This window comes from Macadamia integrifolia, chromosome 5 (genome assembly GCF_013358625.1).
Source record: "Macadamia integrifolia cultivar HAES 741 chromosome 5, SCU_Mint_v3, whole genome shotgun sequence".
Classification (NCBI taxonomy): domain Eukaryota; kingdom Viridiplantae; phylum Streptophyta; class Magnoliopsida; order Proteales; family Proteaceae; genus Macadamia; species Macadamia integrifolia.
Window position 1 is genome coordinate 42,196,481 of NC_056561.1, and position 16,315 is coordinate 42,212,795.

General features: G+C 38.7%; 2 protein-coding genes across 2 annotated transcripts in view; one reads left to right on the forward strand and one right to left on the reverse strand.

Moving 5' to 3' along the window:
• LOC122080308 (ALBINO3-like protein 1, chloroplastic) overlaps positions 1-9,575 on the forward strand; it is a 13,357-nt gene extending 3,782 nt beyond the window's left edge. Inside the window, exons 8-11 of the mRNA XM_042647259.1 lie at positions 521-624; positions 808-1,014; positions 1,106-1,484; positions 9,187-9,575. Coding sequence (XP_042503193.1) covers positions 521-624; positions 808-1,014; positions 1,106-1,484; positions 9,187-9,291 — 795 coding nt within the window. The 3' untranslated portion in view covers positions 9,292-9,575. The remainder of the gene's footprint in view (positions 1-520; positions 625-807; positions 1,015-1,105; positions 1,485-9,186) is intronic.
• A 517-nt stretch (positions 9,576-10,092) lies between these two features.
• LOC122080307 (MA3 DOMAIN-CONTAINING TRANSLATION REGULATORY FACTOR 1-like) lies at positions 10,093-14,988 on the reverse strand. Its single transcript, XM_042647258.1, has 4 exons — positions 14,504-14,988; positions 14,113-14,323; positions 12,318-12,412; positions 10,093-12,049 (listed from the first exon to the last, which is right to left on the reverse strand). The coding sequence occupies exons 2-4, from the start codon at positions 14,318-14,320 to the stop codon at positions 10,253-10,255; spliced, it is 2,100 nt and encodes a 699-aa protein (XP_042503192.1). The 5' UTR covers positions 14,321-14,323; positions 14,504-14,988; the 3' UTR covers positions 10,093-10,252.
• Between the last annotated feature and the right edge of the window lie 1,327 nt (positions 14,989-16,315).

The following is a 16,315-nucleotide window of genomic DNA, read 5'->3' on the forward strand; positions in this document are numbered from 1 at the left end:
AAAACTATTTCAATGGTGGGTACCGTGGGTTTCATATATGACGTTTTGTTTGTTTGTTTGTTTTTTTTTTTTTTTAATACTATTTAAGTGGACCAAATAATTCGGTTTAATTCGATTCGGCCCGAATTATTCGCGTTTTAAAATCAAATTAGTAAAAAGCGCGTTGTTTACCGAATTTTATTTTTAATTTGGATTCGGTCAGAATTTTTTATTTAATTCGGAAAAATTCTGTTCGAATTATTCGGCCGAATTGTTAACTAGGGTATCGTGTAGGGAGGTATGTCCTGGGTTCTGAAATCTTCTTTGTCTATTAACCACTGATATACCCTTAAAGAAAGTAAAAAAAGGAGACTGTTCACTCTTTCATACATCTGCCAAAACTTTATTGCTTTCCTTACATCAAACATGGACATAGTATTGTCTGTGTTTTACAAATGGTATGTGATCTTTCCATGTTTCTTTCATTTCCAAGACCTAGGTCACTCTCACGTTTATTTTATTATGTTTGTCTATCTTTCAGGCTAATGATCCAAACTTGAAGAGTTCCCAAGCTGTAACTAAGTTCCTGCCACTGATGATCGGTTATTTTGCGCTTTCTGTTCCCTCTGGCCTAAGTCTTTATTGGTGAGAAAAATTTTCATCCCCTTTTTAGATATAATTGTAAAAATTAAACTGAATGAAATAATCATGTCAGTAATGCCCTTTTGTTGGAAGAACTGTCTCCATGCTCTTTTTATGTTGAGAATTGATAATAAATGAATCCATGCTTTAAAATTTAACAATGTGTTTTTCTAATATTTTATGCAGGTTGACAAATAACATTCTGAGTACAGCACAACAGGTATGGCTCCAAAAGCTGGGTGGTGCCAACAATCCAGTGAGGCAGCTTAGTGTCGATACCACTGGGGAAGAACAACCCAAGATTCAAAATTCTAACCTAGAAGTAAACTCAACCAAAGTAGAGCCGAAACAAGTGGAAAAATTGACTCAGGAAGGGCCAAGTCCCGGTGAAAGGTGAACAACAACTGATTTCTTGTTGTCCAAGCTTTTTATTTTCTTGGCAATAATTGTATTAGTTTTGTAGTTAATCTGTTGTCTTTTTCAGATTTAAACAGATAAAGGAGCAAGAGGCTCGGAGGAGACGACAGAGGGAAGAACAAAAGATGAAAGCAGCAGCTGAAGGAACTGAAACATTTAAAGCAGCAGAAGAGAAAGAAGCAAAGGACGCCAATTTAGTCAAGACAGATGTCAAAAGATCTCAAGCAGAATTATATTCTAACGGAAATGAAAAAGTTCAATCAGTGAATGAAATGCATGATTCTTCTAGTGCTGGAGTTGCCCTTGTGAATGGTGATCACTCCATTCTGGGATCGAAGGAAGACCATAAGAAGATGACTGTATCTAGGATGGAAAATGGTGGGCTTTCTGTCAATTATGAGGTTGATGGAAAGGATGAACAACACTTGGACAAAAACATGGATAAGGTACCATTTATTGTGGATGTATGCTTTAGAAATTTAAACTTTGACCATGCTTACATTATGATGAAACTTTGCGCAACTATGAATATTCTACCAATATGATTATTTGTTATCTTGCTTATGCATGCCATTTTTTCCCCTAAATATTTCCATAAAATGGTAGTTATGTACTTCTGTCAACACGAATTGTAGACCAACACATATATCCTTCCATTAATCCTCAATGCTTATATCATTTATCATTTATTGACTAAGTAAAAATTTGTCATTGTGTGACTGAAAATAATCATTAATATAATTGAAACATAACTAAAAGCTTTGGGTTCGTTTATGGGCTCACCCAAGTATTAAACATCTCAATTCTCAAATATGAAAAGTCATGGCCATTCTGTAAATATACTGAAGCTTACAAAAGCGGGGGGGGTGACAATTTGGTAATGAAACATAGTCTCGAAGGGCTTTTGAGATATAAAAATAGGGAGGGACAAAATAGAGATTAAGAAATAATGATGGAACGCAAACTGGGCATTAATGTTAAAGGAGGGACAGCACTAGGAATAAATCTAGAGGGGAGGGGTATTTTAGGTAATAATAAAATAAGAGTTAGAATAAACTAATGATATGAAGTTGTCTTCAACCGCTTGATAGCACCAAGGCGGAAAGCCAACAGTGATGCTATAGCACTTGGTTGGTTGGATAAATATGACCAACTTTGGAAACCCAAACCAAGATGAAACCGGTCCAACCCAGGTTTTGGTCTAACAAGGGATGGAAGTAAATGAGTTATTTTAAGTCTTTATTTGCTTATGTAGGTAACTAGTTGTTTTATTTTGAACTCTATTTAGTTTAGAGTTGGTTTTCAATTTAGTGTCAATCCTAGAGTCTAATTAAGCTTTATATTATTTTCCTTTATTTAGTTGCTTGTACCCAACTTGAAGGGCAGAATGAATGAACAAAATTTGTTTCTTTTTTTTTCGCCCTCTGAGTGAGTGTGTGACATGAAATAACCTACAGGGGGGTGAATAGATTATGATAGTGGATTTTAAAAATTCTCCGATTTAAAGTCTCCAATATGTGATTGTAAATAAAAATGTGGAATATAAAGAAAATAAGTACAATCACACAACACAAGAAATTTATAGTGGTTTGACTCAATCCGAGTTTAGTCCACTCCCTACAAGTTTCACTTATAAGGTATTCCACTAGCTCTTCCCTTTCAGTACAGTATGTAGGGAGAAAAACCTTAATGAACTCTTTTAAGGATAAGAAAATCCGTACAATCTCTTTACAAGATGAGAGGGTCATTTACATTCTCTTTGAAAGATGAGAGAGGCTATACAATCTCTTTCAAGGATGAGAGAGTCCTTACAATCTCTTAAGGATGAGGGGGTCCTTACAATCTCTTAAGGGTGAGAGAGTTCTACACACTCGTCTATGTACGGTCTAGAACAATGTGAAAACAATGTGTCCAATTCTAGAGTTTTAAACCGACTCTTAGACAAAAACAAATTCAAAGTGGAATAGAAAGATTTAAAGTTACCTCTTGTGTGGTGCGTGAATGAAATGCAATGATATAGAAGAATGTACCTTTGAAGTCTTCTTAATGTTAATGCAAATGCCAAGATGTAGATAAAGACTTGTAGAGAATCTTGAGTTCCTCTTAAATAGAAAATGAAGAACTTGAACTCATGAGAAGGTGTAAATTAATCTCACTTCTAAAGCTCAAATAATGCTCCTTCAAAGATAGGATTAATTGTTAATTAATAAGTAACATTAGAGGTATTTATAATGAAATTAGGGATGAAAAATATGCAAGAAATCTCATGTAAACAGTCATTTTTTGTTGTCCCGGTCGACCTCCAAAAATAGCTGTTACAAAATATAGCTGTTGGAGGGTGATTCAAGCAAACCAGTCATCAGGCGGTCGACCTGCACTTTGGACGGTCAACCTGCATATGATTCTGCCATAATCATTTCTGCAGTGGTTGATTTTGACAGTGCTGACTTCTAATGACCATAACTTTGTCATACAGACTCCAATTGGGTTGATTCCAAGTTCGTTGGTTCCATAACTCGAAAACCTACAAATCTCGTGAAGAGATCGTATTCTGATACCAACTCCCTAAATACCCAAAATGCCCTTGAACACAAAAGTACTGTTTTTCACAGTAAATGAAGGGGCTTTTTAATTTCGATGTGTTCTTTATGGCTACGGGTCTTGGTCCTTGCTAGAGTAACATGAAGTTAGGGTCATTCTAAGCATGATGTGAACTAAATGATGCAATATGTAATGCATGCTTATGAAATGCATTGTGGTGCTTGTGTATGGGGTGTGCACTATTATATTGAGCTACACTTAAGGTTTTCTATTCTTTTTGCAGTTGGTCCTCAAGAGTCTTCATGTTGATCTTGCATGTTGATATCTTTAATGTCCTTCATTTTACTTCAAGCTTTGATACTTTGATGTCTTGATACTTTGAAGTCTGATACCGTCTTCAAGTATTGATACCAACTTCTTGATACTCTTCATTTGATGACTTCAATCTTGATTTCTTCTTTTCATTCATCAAATTCGATCTTTGATATGAAATCCCTACAAAACAATACTTGCAAACATATTGTGAAATACCTTCATATGTTTGTTATCATCAAAACCAACTATAGGAGTGCGGGCATATCCCTAACATGATAGTGAGTTTTCCCCCTTTTCCACTGCAACTCTTCTTCTTTATCTCAGGTTCCTTTCTTCCCTATCGGGCCTGCACCAACTTGGTATTAGAGCTGAAGGATCCCTCTTCCTCCTTTCCATGTGAATATGTGATCTCTCTCCCTTGTGTCTCTATTCAGTACCCTTCCCAACCCTTTCCTCGTTCCAGTAGCAGTCCCTAGAAAAGGAAGTAAAGTAAGGAGACATTGGTCCCCGGCCCATGGGCCCACTTTGACTCAAAAACCAACTTAAGTGACATTCCTAGGGCCAATTGATATATGTCAAGTAGTCGGGGGCTGATAACCAAAAATGGTTCCAAACCCCTAGACTTAGGGTTTGAAAATGGATTTGGGAAAGAACTATTTTTGTTTTTTGAAATCCAAATTCATTTGAAAATGAAAAGTCAAAGATCCAAAAAAAAAAAAAAAAAAAAGAGGAACTAAAATAGGCCATGAGGCCAAAAGCCAACTTAGGGCCTGACTGGACCCAAAACTTAAACCCAGGCTATGTTCCAACTAATACCGAAAAAAAAAAAATAACAGTACTCAAACCTAGATTGTAAAAATCATTAACATCAGAAAGCCAACTGGAATTACATGGCACAAAAGATATACCTTCTACCAAGGTGACCAAATATCAAATATAACCCAAAAATGATTTAAAATCACAAAACTGAGGGTGACACAACGTCCCCTGCAGGCTGAACCCGAACCCAACCCCAAAATGATTTGAAGAATTAAGTGTAGATTAATTTAGGCCATTCGATTCAAGATCCAGATCAGGGCTAACCTTAGTCGTAGATCTTAGGGCATGGGGATTCTTGCCCTAGGGTTTTTGTGGAGAAACAATGACAGGAGATGTTACAGAGGTGACCTATCCCAGAGAAGGTGAACGGGATATTTTCCTACACCGAAAGCAATGTCGAAGGTAGGCCATAGTGCAGTGAACGTAATGATCACAATAAGGAAAGCACAAAACTAGGGGGGATGTGGAGTACATTACAGGCAATGAATAAAAATGAAAGCGAATTAAATAAAAGAAACTATTGTCGGATATGTTGTCGCACCTGTGGAGACCATTTGTCCTTGGCGAACACTATTGGAGATGGGGGAGACGCAAGGAATACTTCGGCTTCAATATGGACTCCAACACTTGCACTTCAGAGATTCCACTGATGAACATTTTCAGATGAGCCCAGTAGCCGAAGGATGACCAAGCCTCGCACGTGTTCGCTGCCTTCGTGATCCTCCCTTTTTGAAGAAGATTAGAAGCCAATATATTTCACGCAAGTCTGGTATCCAATGCCCCTACTAGGAGATGAGGGAGAGAAGTGGGGTTTATAGTAGTGACCGATACTTAAAGAGAACTATAATTGGGGTTCAGAGGAGAGATGGAGGTAGTGGTTGCTATTCCTCAGGAGAATGGAAATGATTGCAGGATTAAGAGAAGAAAAGGGGGGTTGATGGAGATTGGGATTTCCTACCTGGGACATCGAATTGCTGAAGCACGGCAACCATGTAGGAAATGGGTGCTAGCAACTATGGAGTTAGGAAGAAGAGTTGTAGATTGGAGATGAAGATGATGGCAGCTAGGTCGAGGGTAAAGAGGTAAGGAGGTTGCAAATTGAGGAAAAAATGGGAGCGGCTATTTGAAGCCAGAAGGTGGAGATGATTTTGCACCTACTTCCCCAAGAGAAAGGTTTAGCCTTGGTCTATTTAGATTTCATTTAATTGGTTCTCCCGGCTCAGGGAGTGATTTCACACCCTAAATTATTAAAACTTGGAGAAATCTTGGATTAGGCTAAAACATTTGGTTTGCATTTCTTTAAGGAACTCCTCCCCCTTTTTTTTCTCCTCCTAGGGGGTAGGGCTAAGCTTCTCTAGTTTCCAATGTGGGATTAAAAAATGAGGATTTGGCTTAAAAATGATTTTTCTTTGACAAGGGATGCTGGGTGCCACATGGCACTCCCAGAGAGCCCGAAATGGAATCTAACTCTTATTTTGGGTTTTTTTTGGGGGGGCGTATTTAGAGGGTTTTATCTTTCAAACCGGTAATCAGAAATCAACATGTAATATGGCGTCGGAAAGCTTGTTCCAAGAACTTTCCATTGATGCGAGACACGAGTGCGGTCTTGGTTGGGAACCCTATTAAAAATGCGTGTAAAGTAGGAGCCCTAACCAAGCAGTGAAAGGGGGAATCAGAGGTGATTTGCGCCATTCTTGCACCAAAGTGTAGTGTTCAATCTGAGGAGACAACCAACACTAATCTACAATGTCAAATCCAAGTTTGCAAACATTTTTCTTTAAAAGCTTGTAGGGGCAAATTGGTTATTTTTTTGTGTTTGGAATTCTCTAGTTATACAACATCCAATGTGCAATCTTGTTATGTCATCATTGTTGGGGGTTGACAAAATTAGGTGTCTATAGAATGCCCCTTGAACCATGGCACTTGAACCTCTAATTCCTCTTTCAATGCTTAGGTCAAGGCCCCTACTTTACGTGCATTTTTGATAGGGTTCCCAACTGAGACCGCTTTTGTTTCTCACATCATTGGAAAGTGCTCGAAACAAGGTTTCCGACGCCATATTACACGTCAATTTTCGACCGCTGGTTTGAAAGATACAACGCTCGAAACACTCACCCAGAGTAAGCCCAAACTAAGATTTGTAGGGTTTTGATTCCATTTTGGACTATCTAGGAGTGCCATGTGGCGCTCAACATCTCTTATCGAAGAAATATCTTTTTAGGCCAAAATCTCATATTTTAGTCCCACATTAGAGACTAGAGAAACTTACCCCCAATCCTCTAGTTTATATAAATAAGGACCTTGCTTATTTCCCAAGGAGGAAGATAGAGAGAAGGGGGTGGGGAGAGTTCCCTAAAGGCATGCAAACCAAATGTTTTAGCCTAGTCTAAGATTTCTTTAAGTTTAAACAATTTAGTGTGTGAATCCCTCCCTGAGCCAGGAGTAACCAGTCCGGTTCAAGTTAAAGCTTGGAATTTGGAGCTTAAGGATTTCTTCCTCATTAATCCCTCAAGTAATCTCTCAACTTGCTGTAATTATTGTTAGAAGGTTAGTTAGTTTAATTACTGCTAGATTAGTTTTGCTCATTTGCATGTTAGGTTAGATTATCATAGCCTTGGTCTAATTAGATTTCATTTTAATTGGTTCATTTTAATTGCTTAGTGGATTAGATGGGTTTAATGAATTAATAATTAGGGTTGGGGAAACCTAAACCTACCATCTCCTTCCCAATCCTAATGAAACTTTAAGAATAGACTGAAATGGTTGAACCAGATAATACCTGACAAAGTGGACTGAAATGGTTGAACCAGATAATAGAACCCCCCCTGTTTTCAGTTCTGTGGTTTCTTTAAGAAACCTCCTGGTTTTTAGGGGTGGGAAATTGCTAAAAACCAGAACTGGTGGCTTTTTCAGTTCAACCTCTAGTCTGGTTCTGAGATCTATGGTACCATCCTAACTAAATGGGTTTATTTACAATTCAACTCTATTCCGAGGTGAAATCCCCTGTTACTCGTGAGTTTACTTATTGTATACCTTTACCTCAGTAGTGACCACACTAGGGGCATTACATACGTGAGCTATCACTAGGTATACTAACAATTCAGAAAGCAAATGTTGCAGACCAAAATACTCAAATCAAGGCAATACAATGTGATCAAATGTTACGAGACACCAAATCCCACCTGGTTGGAACTGTTATTCCATTCTACCCAAAAAAAAAAAAAAAAAACTGTTATTCCATGAACTTTTTTATTACATGATTAACTCTAAAAACCATCACATAGAATATTCATAAAAAAAGTAGATTGAAATAAATTAAGAAAAAATACAGCAATACAATTTTAATACGCGAAACAGGTTGTCATGCTTAATGAATGGTTAAAGCAATCATAAAAATCCTATAACACCTAAATGATTCTGTAAGTTCTTCCAATCTCCCTACCCCAGTGGGTTATGGCTATGTCAGTTACATTTATGGGCGATTAATTTAAAAAATTAAAACAAAAGCTCAACTGTTCCACACTTTCTCAACTAGAATAGGGTTGTATATGTTACTACTCACAATCTCCACTCATACCATGTGGATTCTATATCAGTGTGTGCTAATTTTATTGATGATGATCCACGACTTGTTAGCTTCATGATTTTGCTTGATCTTTTTTAGGCTCTTATATGGGATGCATACATACATTTTGTTGTGCATGCCGTGCGATGATGGCTACATCTGATTTGTCAAAGATGATAATGGGTGTCATGGGAGAGCCTCTAGTCTCACAACTTTTCTTTGTGTTGTGCATGCTAAGGGTCTCACCTGGCATTGATGTATTAATCTGGCAGGTGAGACCATATTGCATTAGTAACGCATTAGCCAACTCAATCACACATTTCTCTTTCTTGATTTGCAACTACTTGAACCTTCTCATCTTTGCGTAAAATAAAAATGTTAGAACTCCCTGTAGTAACAATCTTTGGTACGTCCTACTGTATAAAATTGGCCTTTAATATGCTAGAAATTTTGTCTGTATCCATGTGAACTCTCTTTATATAATTCCCACTCACGGGACATCATAGCTTTAGGAGATCCATTCCTTGTTTTTGGGTGAACAATAAGAACTGGCTGAAGCTATTCTTTACAAACCCATCTAAGACGATTGGCAAGCTAGACATAGGTCATCGTGAGATGTTCATGTTGGAATCTAATGTTCTCCTGTTCCTTCAAACCTGCACCTGTGTTTGCTTTGGTTTCCATATGTTTCTTTTAATTGGTAATAATGTACCTTGCGCACATTTTTATTCCCTTGCGTTCTCTTTGAAGCTTCAAATGATTATGGAGTGAGAAGAATTCAATAGTTAATGTCAAAGAAAAAATGGTAGTTATGCACCTTTTTTTTTTTTTCGGTCACTATATGAACTGCAGTATCATGGTTTAGCATTTTAATAACTCATTGTGAATTTTTCTTGTATCACACCCAGGAAGCAGCAGTGCAACCACACAGTACAAATATTTCAGGTGGTAAAGGTTCCAGTGAATTTTTTGACGATCGAAGGGATCAACAAAGTGAAAGAGAAGAAGCTTAAACACTTGGGCTTCGAAAATTTTCTTTTCAAGTGGAACAAAATTGTGTTGGTTTCTGCCTCAGTTGTACAAAGGAGGACACAAAGTACAGACCCCCTCGGAAAGCACATACGCAGCTCCATGTTTTGGTTAAAATCATGATTTGTAAGGCCTCGGGATCCATGAGGTGTAAATTGTTGTAGTCATAAATGAATATCGGACTAATAAGATATTGGGTCTCAGAAGTGTTTACTGTTGTAGAATGCCTTTTATGTTGCAGTTGTCTATTAAATCCAGTTTTCCGTCATTCCCATGCTGCATTAAGCAGCAGCTCCTGCTTGTTCATGCTTAATATAAAGATAGACCAGTTGAAGCCTCTGAACAAAGTGAAGTTGAAACAAAATAAGATGTCAAAGCAGAAACGTAACAGAAATCCTCTCCCACCAGGGCATGGTTAAAGGTGAAAAGAAGCAGAAAGGCAGAAAACTCTCGGGACCAGCAGTGGATCTAGAGAGGGATAAACAGTAACAGTGGTGGAGGGGCGCAGCAGCTGAGAAAAGCAGAAGTGGCAATGGAGGTAAAAGAAGAAAATGGAAGGGAAAAAGGAGGTAGGAGTTTGTTTCCCTAAGGGAGTCCCAAAAGAATTTTGGGGTACGTAGTAAGACACGTACAAGTGATGGTAAAGTCTCTGTTAGCAAGTTTGTTATTAGACAAGGCTGATCAGCAGAGCAAGGGAGACGGAAAATGTCCGTCAAATTCTGGCGAGTCCAGGTTTACTCGCACAGACCGTAGCTTTTCTAAGTAAATCGAAACCTGCACAGATGGAATCCAAAGATGAACCTCTCTATACATCGAGTTGGAAAGTGAAAACAATCCACAAAAACCTCCATCAGTTGGTCATCAGGCAACCCTGAAATATGTCGATCCCATACCAATCCACCTCTGAAACAAAAATTACAGTACAAAGGGGGCACCTACTGTTTATCAAGCAGTAACGGCCGGGGATCCAAAATATGGAAGCAGCCACCCATTCCTCTTCCCATGCTCCACATAGAACTTGAACTTCTCCTCTGCATTTGGAATGTCAAGAGCAAGATCTTCAAGTCCATCCCTAATCCTTGTAAAGCCTTTGGTCATCTGGTTGATGGTGATCAGCCCTTCACCAAAGCACTCTTGCAGCAAATCTAGCATCCTATCATTCTTCTTTTCCATAGCCATAACCAGGGCCTTCTTCACCACCTCATGGTTAAAGAATGGCATCCCAAGGTCACGGATGCACTGGCAAGCTTCACCCACAACACCCCCACTTTCATACTCCTCTAGTAGCTTTGTTATCTTGTCCTTGGCATCCTCCACTGCCCAACCAGTGCCACCACCCCAGCACCTCAGAATCCTCTCACCTGCATGACGAGCACGAAGAAGCGAGCGGGCCATGTGGAGAGTCTTACTCCCACTGCAATTCGGTGGTAGCTTACTGCTTATCTCATCCAAGTTCAAAGGAGCCAGTACATCATCAACGACTGCCCTAGCCAGGAAGTATGCAAGCTCATTTGAGGCATCCAATATGTCCAGTGCAGTATCCTCTGCAGACTCCAGTAGCATAACAAACCCATTAACTATGTCTACAGTAGAGAAGATCTCAGTCTGAAGGGCTGATAGCAGAACAGATGCCATCTCCTTCTCTCTGTTCTTCCTGTCCATGGCAAGGGTGATTAACTTCTTAAGGAAAACTGGGTTGAACTCGGGCACTGCAAGATCTTCAAGGCTTCTGATGAGTTCTGGTATATCATCTGAAAGAAAATATTCGTGGATGATCGTCACAGCCTCTTCCTTGAATCGGCTCACTTTTTCTTCATCATTTCCTACCGACTCCCCATCATCAGCTGATGCTTTGAGAAATGAAGCATCTAGCCACCCATCAGAGATGGCTTTCGTGACTAGCAACTGGAACAATGTTTTCGCTGAAGGAATGTCAAGGGAAAGGTCATCCAGGCTCTCAGCAAGCCGGCCGAATCCCTTTGTCATCTGACTAGAACTTATGAGGCCTTCTTCAGCCGTTTCTTTCAATAGATTAAATATAAGTGGTTCTGCTGTTCGGATCTCCATGGCGAGGATTAAAGCCCTCTTTACTACCTCATGATGGAAAAATGTGACCCCTAATTCTCTTATACATCTACATGCCTCCAAGGTATCTCCACTCTCAACGTATTCCCTTAACAAGTCTGAAATCTTTTTCTTCACTTCTTCAACAGTTATATGCGTGCTACCACCCCATCGCCGCTCCACAAGTTCAGCATGGTGGGGAGCGGACAAATAGCTCTTCTCTGCAGTTTGTAAAACCTGATTTCCTTTCAAAGAATCCGGGAGTGTTTTCTTTGCCCTGGTAACGAATGCCGGAGGAAGGATGTCATCAACCACAGCACGTGCAATGAACAGTGCTAGAATATCAACAGCATCAAGTATGTCAACTGCCAAATCATCAGCAGATTCCAGAAGCAAGAGAAATCCTTGGCTGATTTCATCTGGGCTGATTACATCAGCATACATAGCTGAGAGTAAAACAGAAGCCATCTCCTTCTCCTTATCATGCCTGTCCATGGCCATCGAAATGAGTCTCTTAACAAAATAGGGATGATACTCACTTGAGCCAAGTTCTCTGAGGTCAGAAGCTGCCAATTCCACATCTCCTGTGCTAAAATATTCCTCTATGATGGCAACCACTGATTTTTTGTATTCATCAAGCGGATCAGAAATGGTAGAACCTACAAGTTGATATGGTTCCTGGTGGAGATCAGGAAAAAGAGATTAATTAGGAGATGATTCCTTGGAATTAATACATGTTGATCCATGTTCATAAGCAAGCCAACAAAAGTAGAAAGCTGCGACAAGTGCAGGCACTAGTTGAGGCCTCTAAGAGTAACAGATAGTTGACTATAGTTGACTAAGAACATATGCAAAGCAACATGGAAAAGCAGATATATCAACAAGGGTGGGGGGGGGGGGGGGGGTGGAGGAAAACAGGAAAAAAAAAGAGAGAGAATAGACCAACCTCGCCACTATCATAATTAGGATCATTCCGATCTACACAGGAACCACCATCAGTATCGAGTAGTTTACCCCATGTTCCTTTCCCACCAGCACCATCTATTATCATCGGTCAAGTAAAAAAAACAGCTCATCAGCAAGACTATAGACTAATCAGGATCTGCTGATACAGTGCTACATGCCACCGAAAGCAGAAGAAAAGAAAGTGTGCATCCTTAAGTAACACTGAACAAGAAATATTAGTAAATAACATAGAGGACTAGCTTCTACCCGTAAGCTCAAAGCATGGAAGCTTTAAATATTACCTTACAGATACAGGAAGACTTCATCAAGGCTTTGGCAGCTTTAGAATCCACCAAAAGGTTACAACCAGAGGTTATATTTGGTAAATTTCAAAAATATGAAATAATAACATCCAAGAGGATTGTCAGGTTCAGGTATTCAGGTTAAGGTTTTCCACTTGCCCAAGATTAAGCATAAATCTCTTCAGAACTCTCATGTTTATGTAATGACTCCAAGGTAGGAAGGGTATGCTTCTTTTGTCAGAACAGGATACATCTCCCCTCATTGTTATAATTTTTCCCTCATTATTATAATTTTTCCTTTACAGATTCCAATGTAGAGAGGCTCCCCTCCCTGGGACACCTAATTCTGCAACATGGCAGGATGTGTGGCAATCCCAACCATTAGATAGAGAGGGCATGGTCTAGATAGGCCATGCGTCAAATCGTATAAGCAATGCTACACCAAACCAAAGACATGCGAGATAATATTCACTGCAACACCATCATTGACAAGTTGAACCTTTACCATCTTGAAACCATATCCAACTACCAAAGGATTTCCCCGGTGTAACCCAATTGAAGCGCTAAGCTATGACAATGACTCTTATGAGGGATCCTAATAGGCATCCTCGTCACCAGTTTAGAAGTTTCACTATCAGAAAAGGACTCACATGGTCAAACTTTTTCCCTTCATCCTCCTGGCCTTCAATCTTAGTGTTTTCAAGAAACTCTTCAATGTGTTTTCGTTGATGTCGCCACCGAAATTCTTAAGGAATCAAGATGAGAAATGAAAATGTTCACCACTCTTGTTTCTGGTCTGTTAGTTGGACAAGGACCAAGCCAAGGTCATCTATAAGCTTAAGCACCTGCGAATGGTAATTGCAGGCATAACACCAGTTTTCCATTCTCCAACTTCAGCTTTTGACTCAAACAAAACATCCTTTAAGATTATTATGTTTTGTCTTGGATAGATGAACATCTGACTGTGTACTTCCAACTTAGTGTCAAAATCCTTCCTGGTAAACACATTACCCCTTTGAGCTGAGAAGATTTTAAAGTACAATTGGTAATCTGATTAGAAAAATGTCTGAACTAGAAACAATCTCTCATCACTTCCTCAATTCCCAAAATTCACATGTTTCCTGAAATTTTCAAGTAATCTCTGCAGGCTCAATGCTGTAAAACTTGCAACACGTCATGGAAACCCCAAATAAGACAAATCGAATCATTCTGAAACTCTAAAGTTTAATAGGCCACTAACCAAGCTAATAACCCCATGATATGAGAAACAGAAGATACCCTTCATAAAATCATGACACCTATGATCATACTAGATCCTTGCCCAAAAATGCCTTTTTCATTCAGAAATAATGTAACTTAAAAGTGGCTAAATGAGAGAAAATTAATAAAACAAAACGAATGCATTGCATTATTTTTTTCTCTGTAATTATCAGAGTAAGCCAAATAATTTCTACCAACAAGAATGCAAAAAATATTCAAATGCACAGTACTCACCCTTCTTCACGCGAACGACCTTCCCAGAGTGTGACCGACGAATATGCCTCACCCCAAACCCAAAAGTCGGGACCTTCCCACCAGTAGAAACTTTAATATTGTGTTCAGGAAGCAGGGAACTAGTTGATTTAGGCGAAGAAGACAGAGGCTCTGCATTCTTCAAGATTTCCCTCTGCTCATCAGTCAGAAATCCCTCATTTGAAGCCATTTACTGTTTGAGAAAGTCAACATGACAATAATACATCATTAGACTCACAAAAGTGGGCCAAGTTTTAGATCTCTAAACAAAAGAATACAAAAAAAAAATAAAAAATACTAATCAACTAAAAATACAGTCAACGATACATTGACGGTATTCACAACTTAATTAGTAGGGCCAAACGAAATTTACCTCGAAGAAAGGGTGTATCAGCTTCAAAAAGAACAAACAAGTAATCTCTGCACTTGGAATGTCGAAAATCAACTATTCTGAACCCTAATCTATCATTGAAGTTGCAGAGATTTTCCTCCAACAAGTTCTTCTGTGCTTGGCTTGGATCTCGAGCCAAGACGATGACAGGAACCAGATCTTTATATCAAGAATCAATAATAGTGAAGAAATAAGGAAATAGATCTGCAAAAAAAACCCCAAGAAGTATATATATATATATATATAAATATAACCTTGCGACTTGCGAGGGAGAGATCCACAACTCTCTCTCTCTCCCTCTCTCTCGCTCGCTATTCTCTTCTACTTCTTGCTACTAAAAGGAAAGGAAAGGAAAGGAAAGTAAGGAATGAGCGATGGAGACAGAGAAGAGTGACAGAAATAGAGTTGATGTGAGAAAGATGAAATGGCGCGTCTTGGGCGGTTGGGATAAACTTGGCGGGTTGGGGATGGCAAGGGGATGGCAAGGGGATGGGCTCTTCCCATTTTATAGAAGGCTTCGGTCGCATGTTACACGTCATCAATTGTACTAGTTTTTCATAAAGCCTCTGAATCTTCCATGTGGCGGTTGGCTTTAAAGCCTTTAAGCTAATACTTGATTGTCTCTAGACTCTCTACACCTTTCCTTATGCTGCCACTTGGCTGAGATTGATCGATGCCACCCCTTGGAGGTTAGGGGCATGTTTTTAGGTATCTGTATCGGATCGGTTGATCCCGATACCTGGCCGATCCAAGATTGGTATTGATAAAATCGTAAAGAAAATTTTAATTTTTATGAAAGGTAGGGGTGACGTTGATCGATTCAAAGTGTACAGCCAATCCAGGATCAGGTAATGTATCGATATTAGGGGTAGAATCATTAAAACAAATTAATTGTTATGTAATATTGCAAGGTATTAACTGATATTGCAAGGTGTTATTAGCCTTTGATCCTGATACATGATCGATACCATGGAATCGCTCAAACTAGAGATAAAAATGTTCAAACATCTATTTTTTTTTTTTCTAAAAAATCAAGGTTAAAATTGTCCGATATTGGCCAAACCATGCAAATCCGTAAACGTATCATATCAATCATGTGGTTCTATTCAGTTTCGACTTGGTTTTGATTTTATTTTAGCAGTTTCTATATGAGAATGGATGAATCCCAAATCAAATCAATAAGAGAAGATTTGATTTTGCTTCTCGTTTGTTTTTTTTTTTTTGGATCGATTTCAGTTTAATTTACCATTTGTGTATATAATTTTGGGGAAACAAGTCTTTTTTTGTAAATTTTATGTTGGTATCGGTTTTGGTCGGTTCCATTGCGGTCCAGATTAGGTCCAGTTTCACAAGCTACAATGCTGAGCCGATCCAATAAGCATAAGTTCATTTTGGTTTGGGTTACTTAGGTTTGGTCCAATTTCATAGGTTTGGGCTAGGATTTGATACCAATAATTGGTGGGGTCGTGGAATCAAATCTAATTACTCTGATTTTGTTTTGAATGTAAATTTTTCGTAGAAAGTTTTCTTTCTAGGGAATTCCTTTACCATGGTTTAAGGGAAACTTGGTCTTAAATTTTTTGTTCTGTTTTGATTGTTAATCGAAATCAATTGTGTGTGATTATATCGAGTTGAACCTATTAATTATTGTGGTTTACTAAAAACATTGTGTTAATCATATTTAAGATTATTTGTTATCTCAATGAAATCCTTTGATAACACCACGATCGAGATAATTGGCTGAATCCCGTGAAATCATTTCATAAAAATTCATTGATATCTTATTTTTATAAA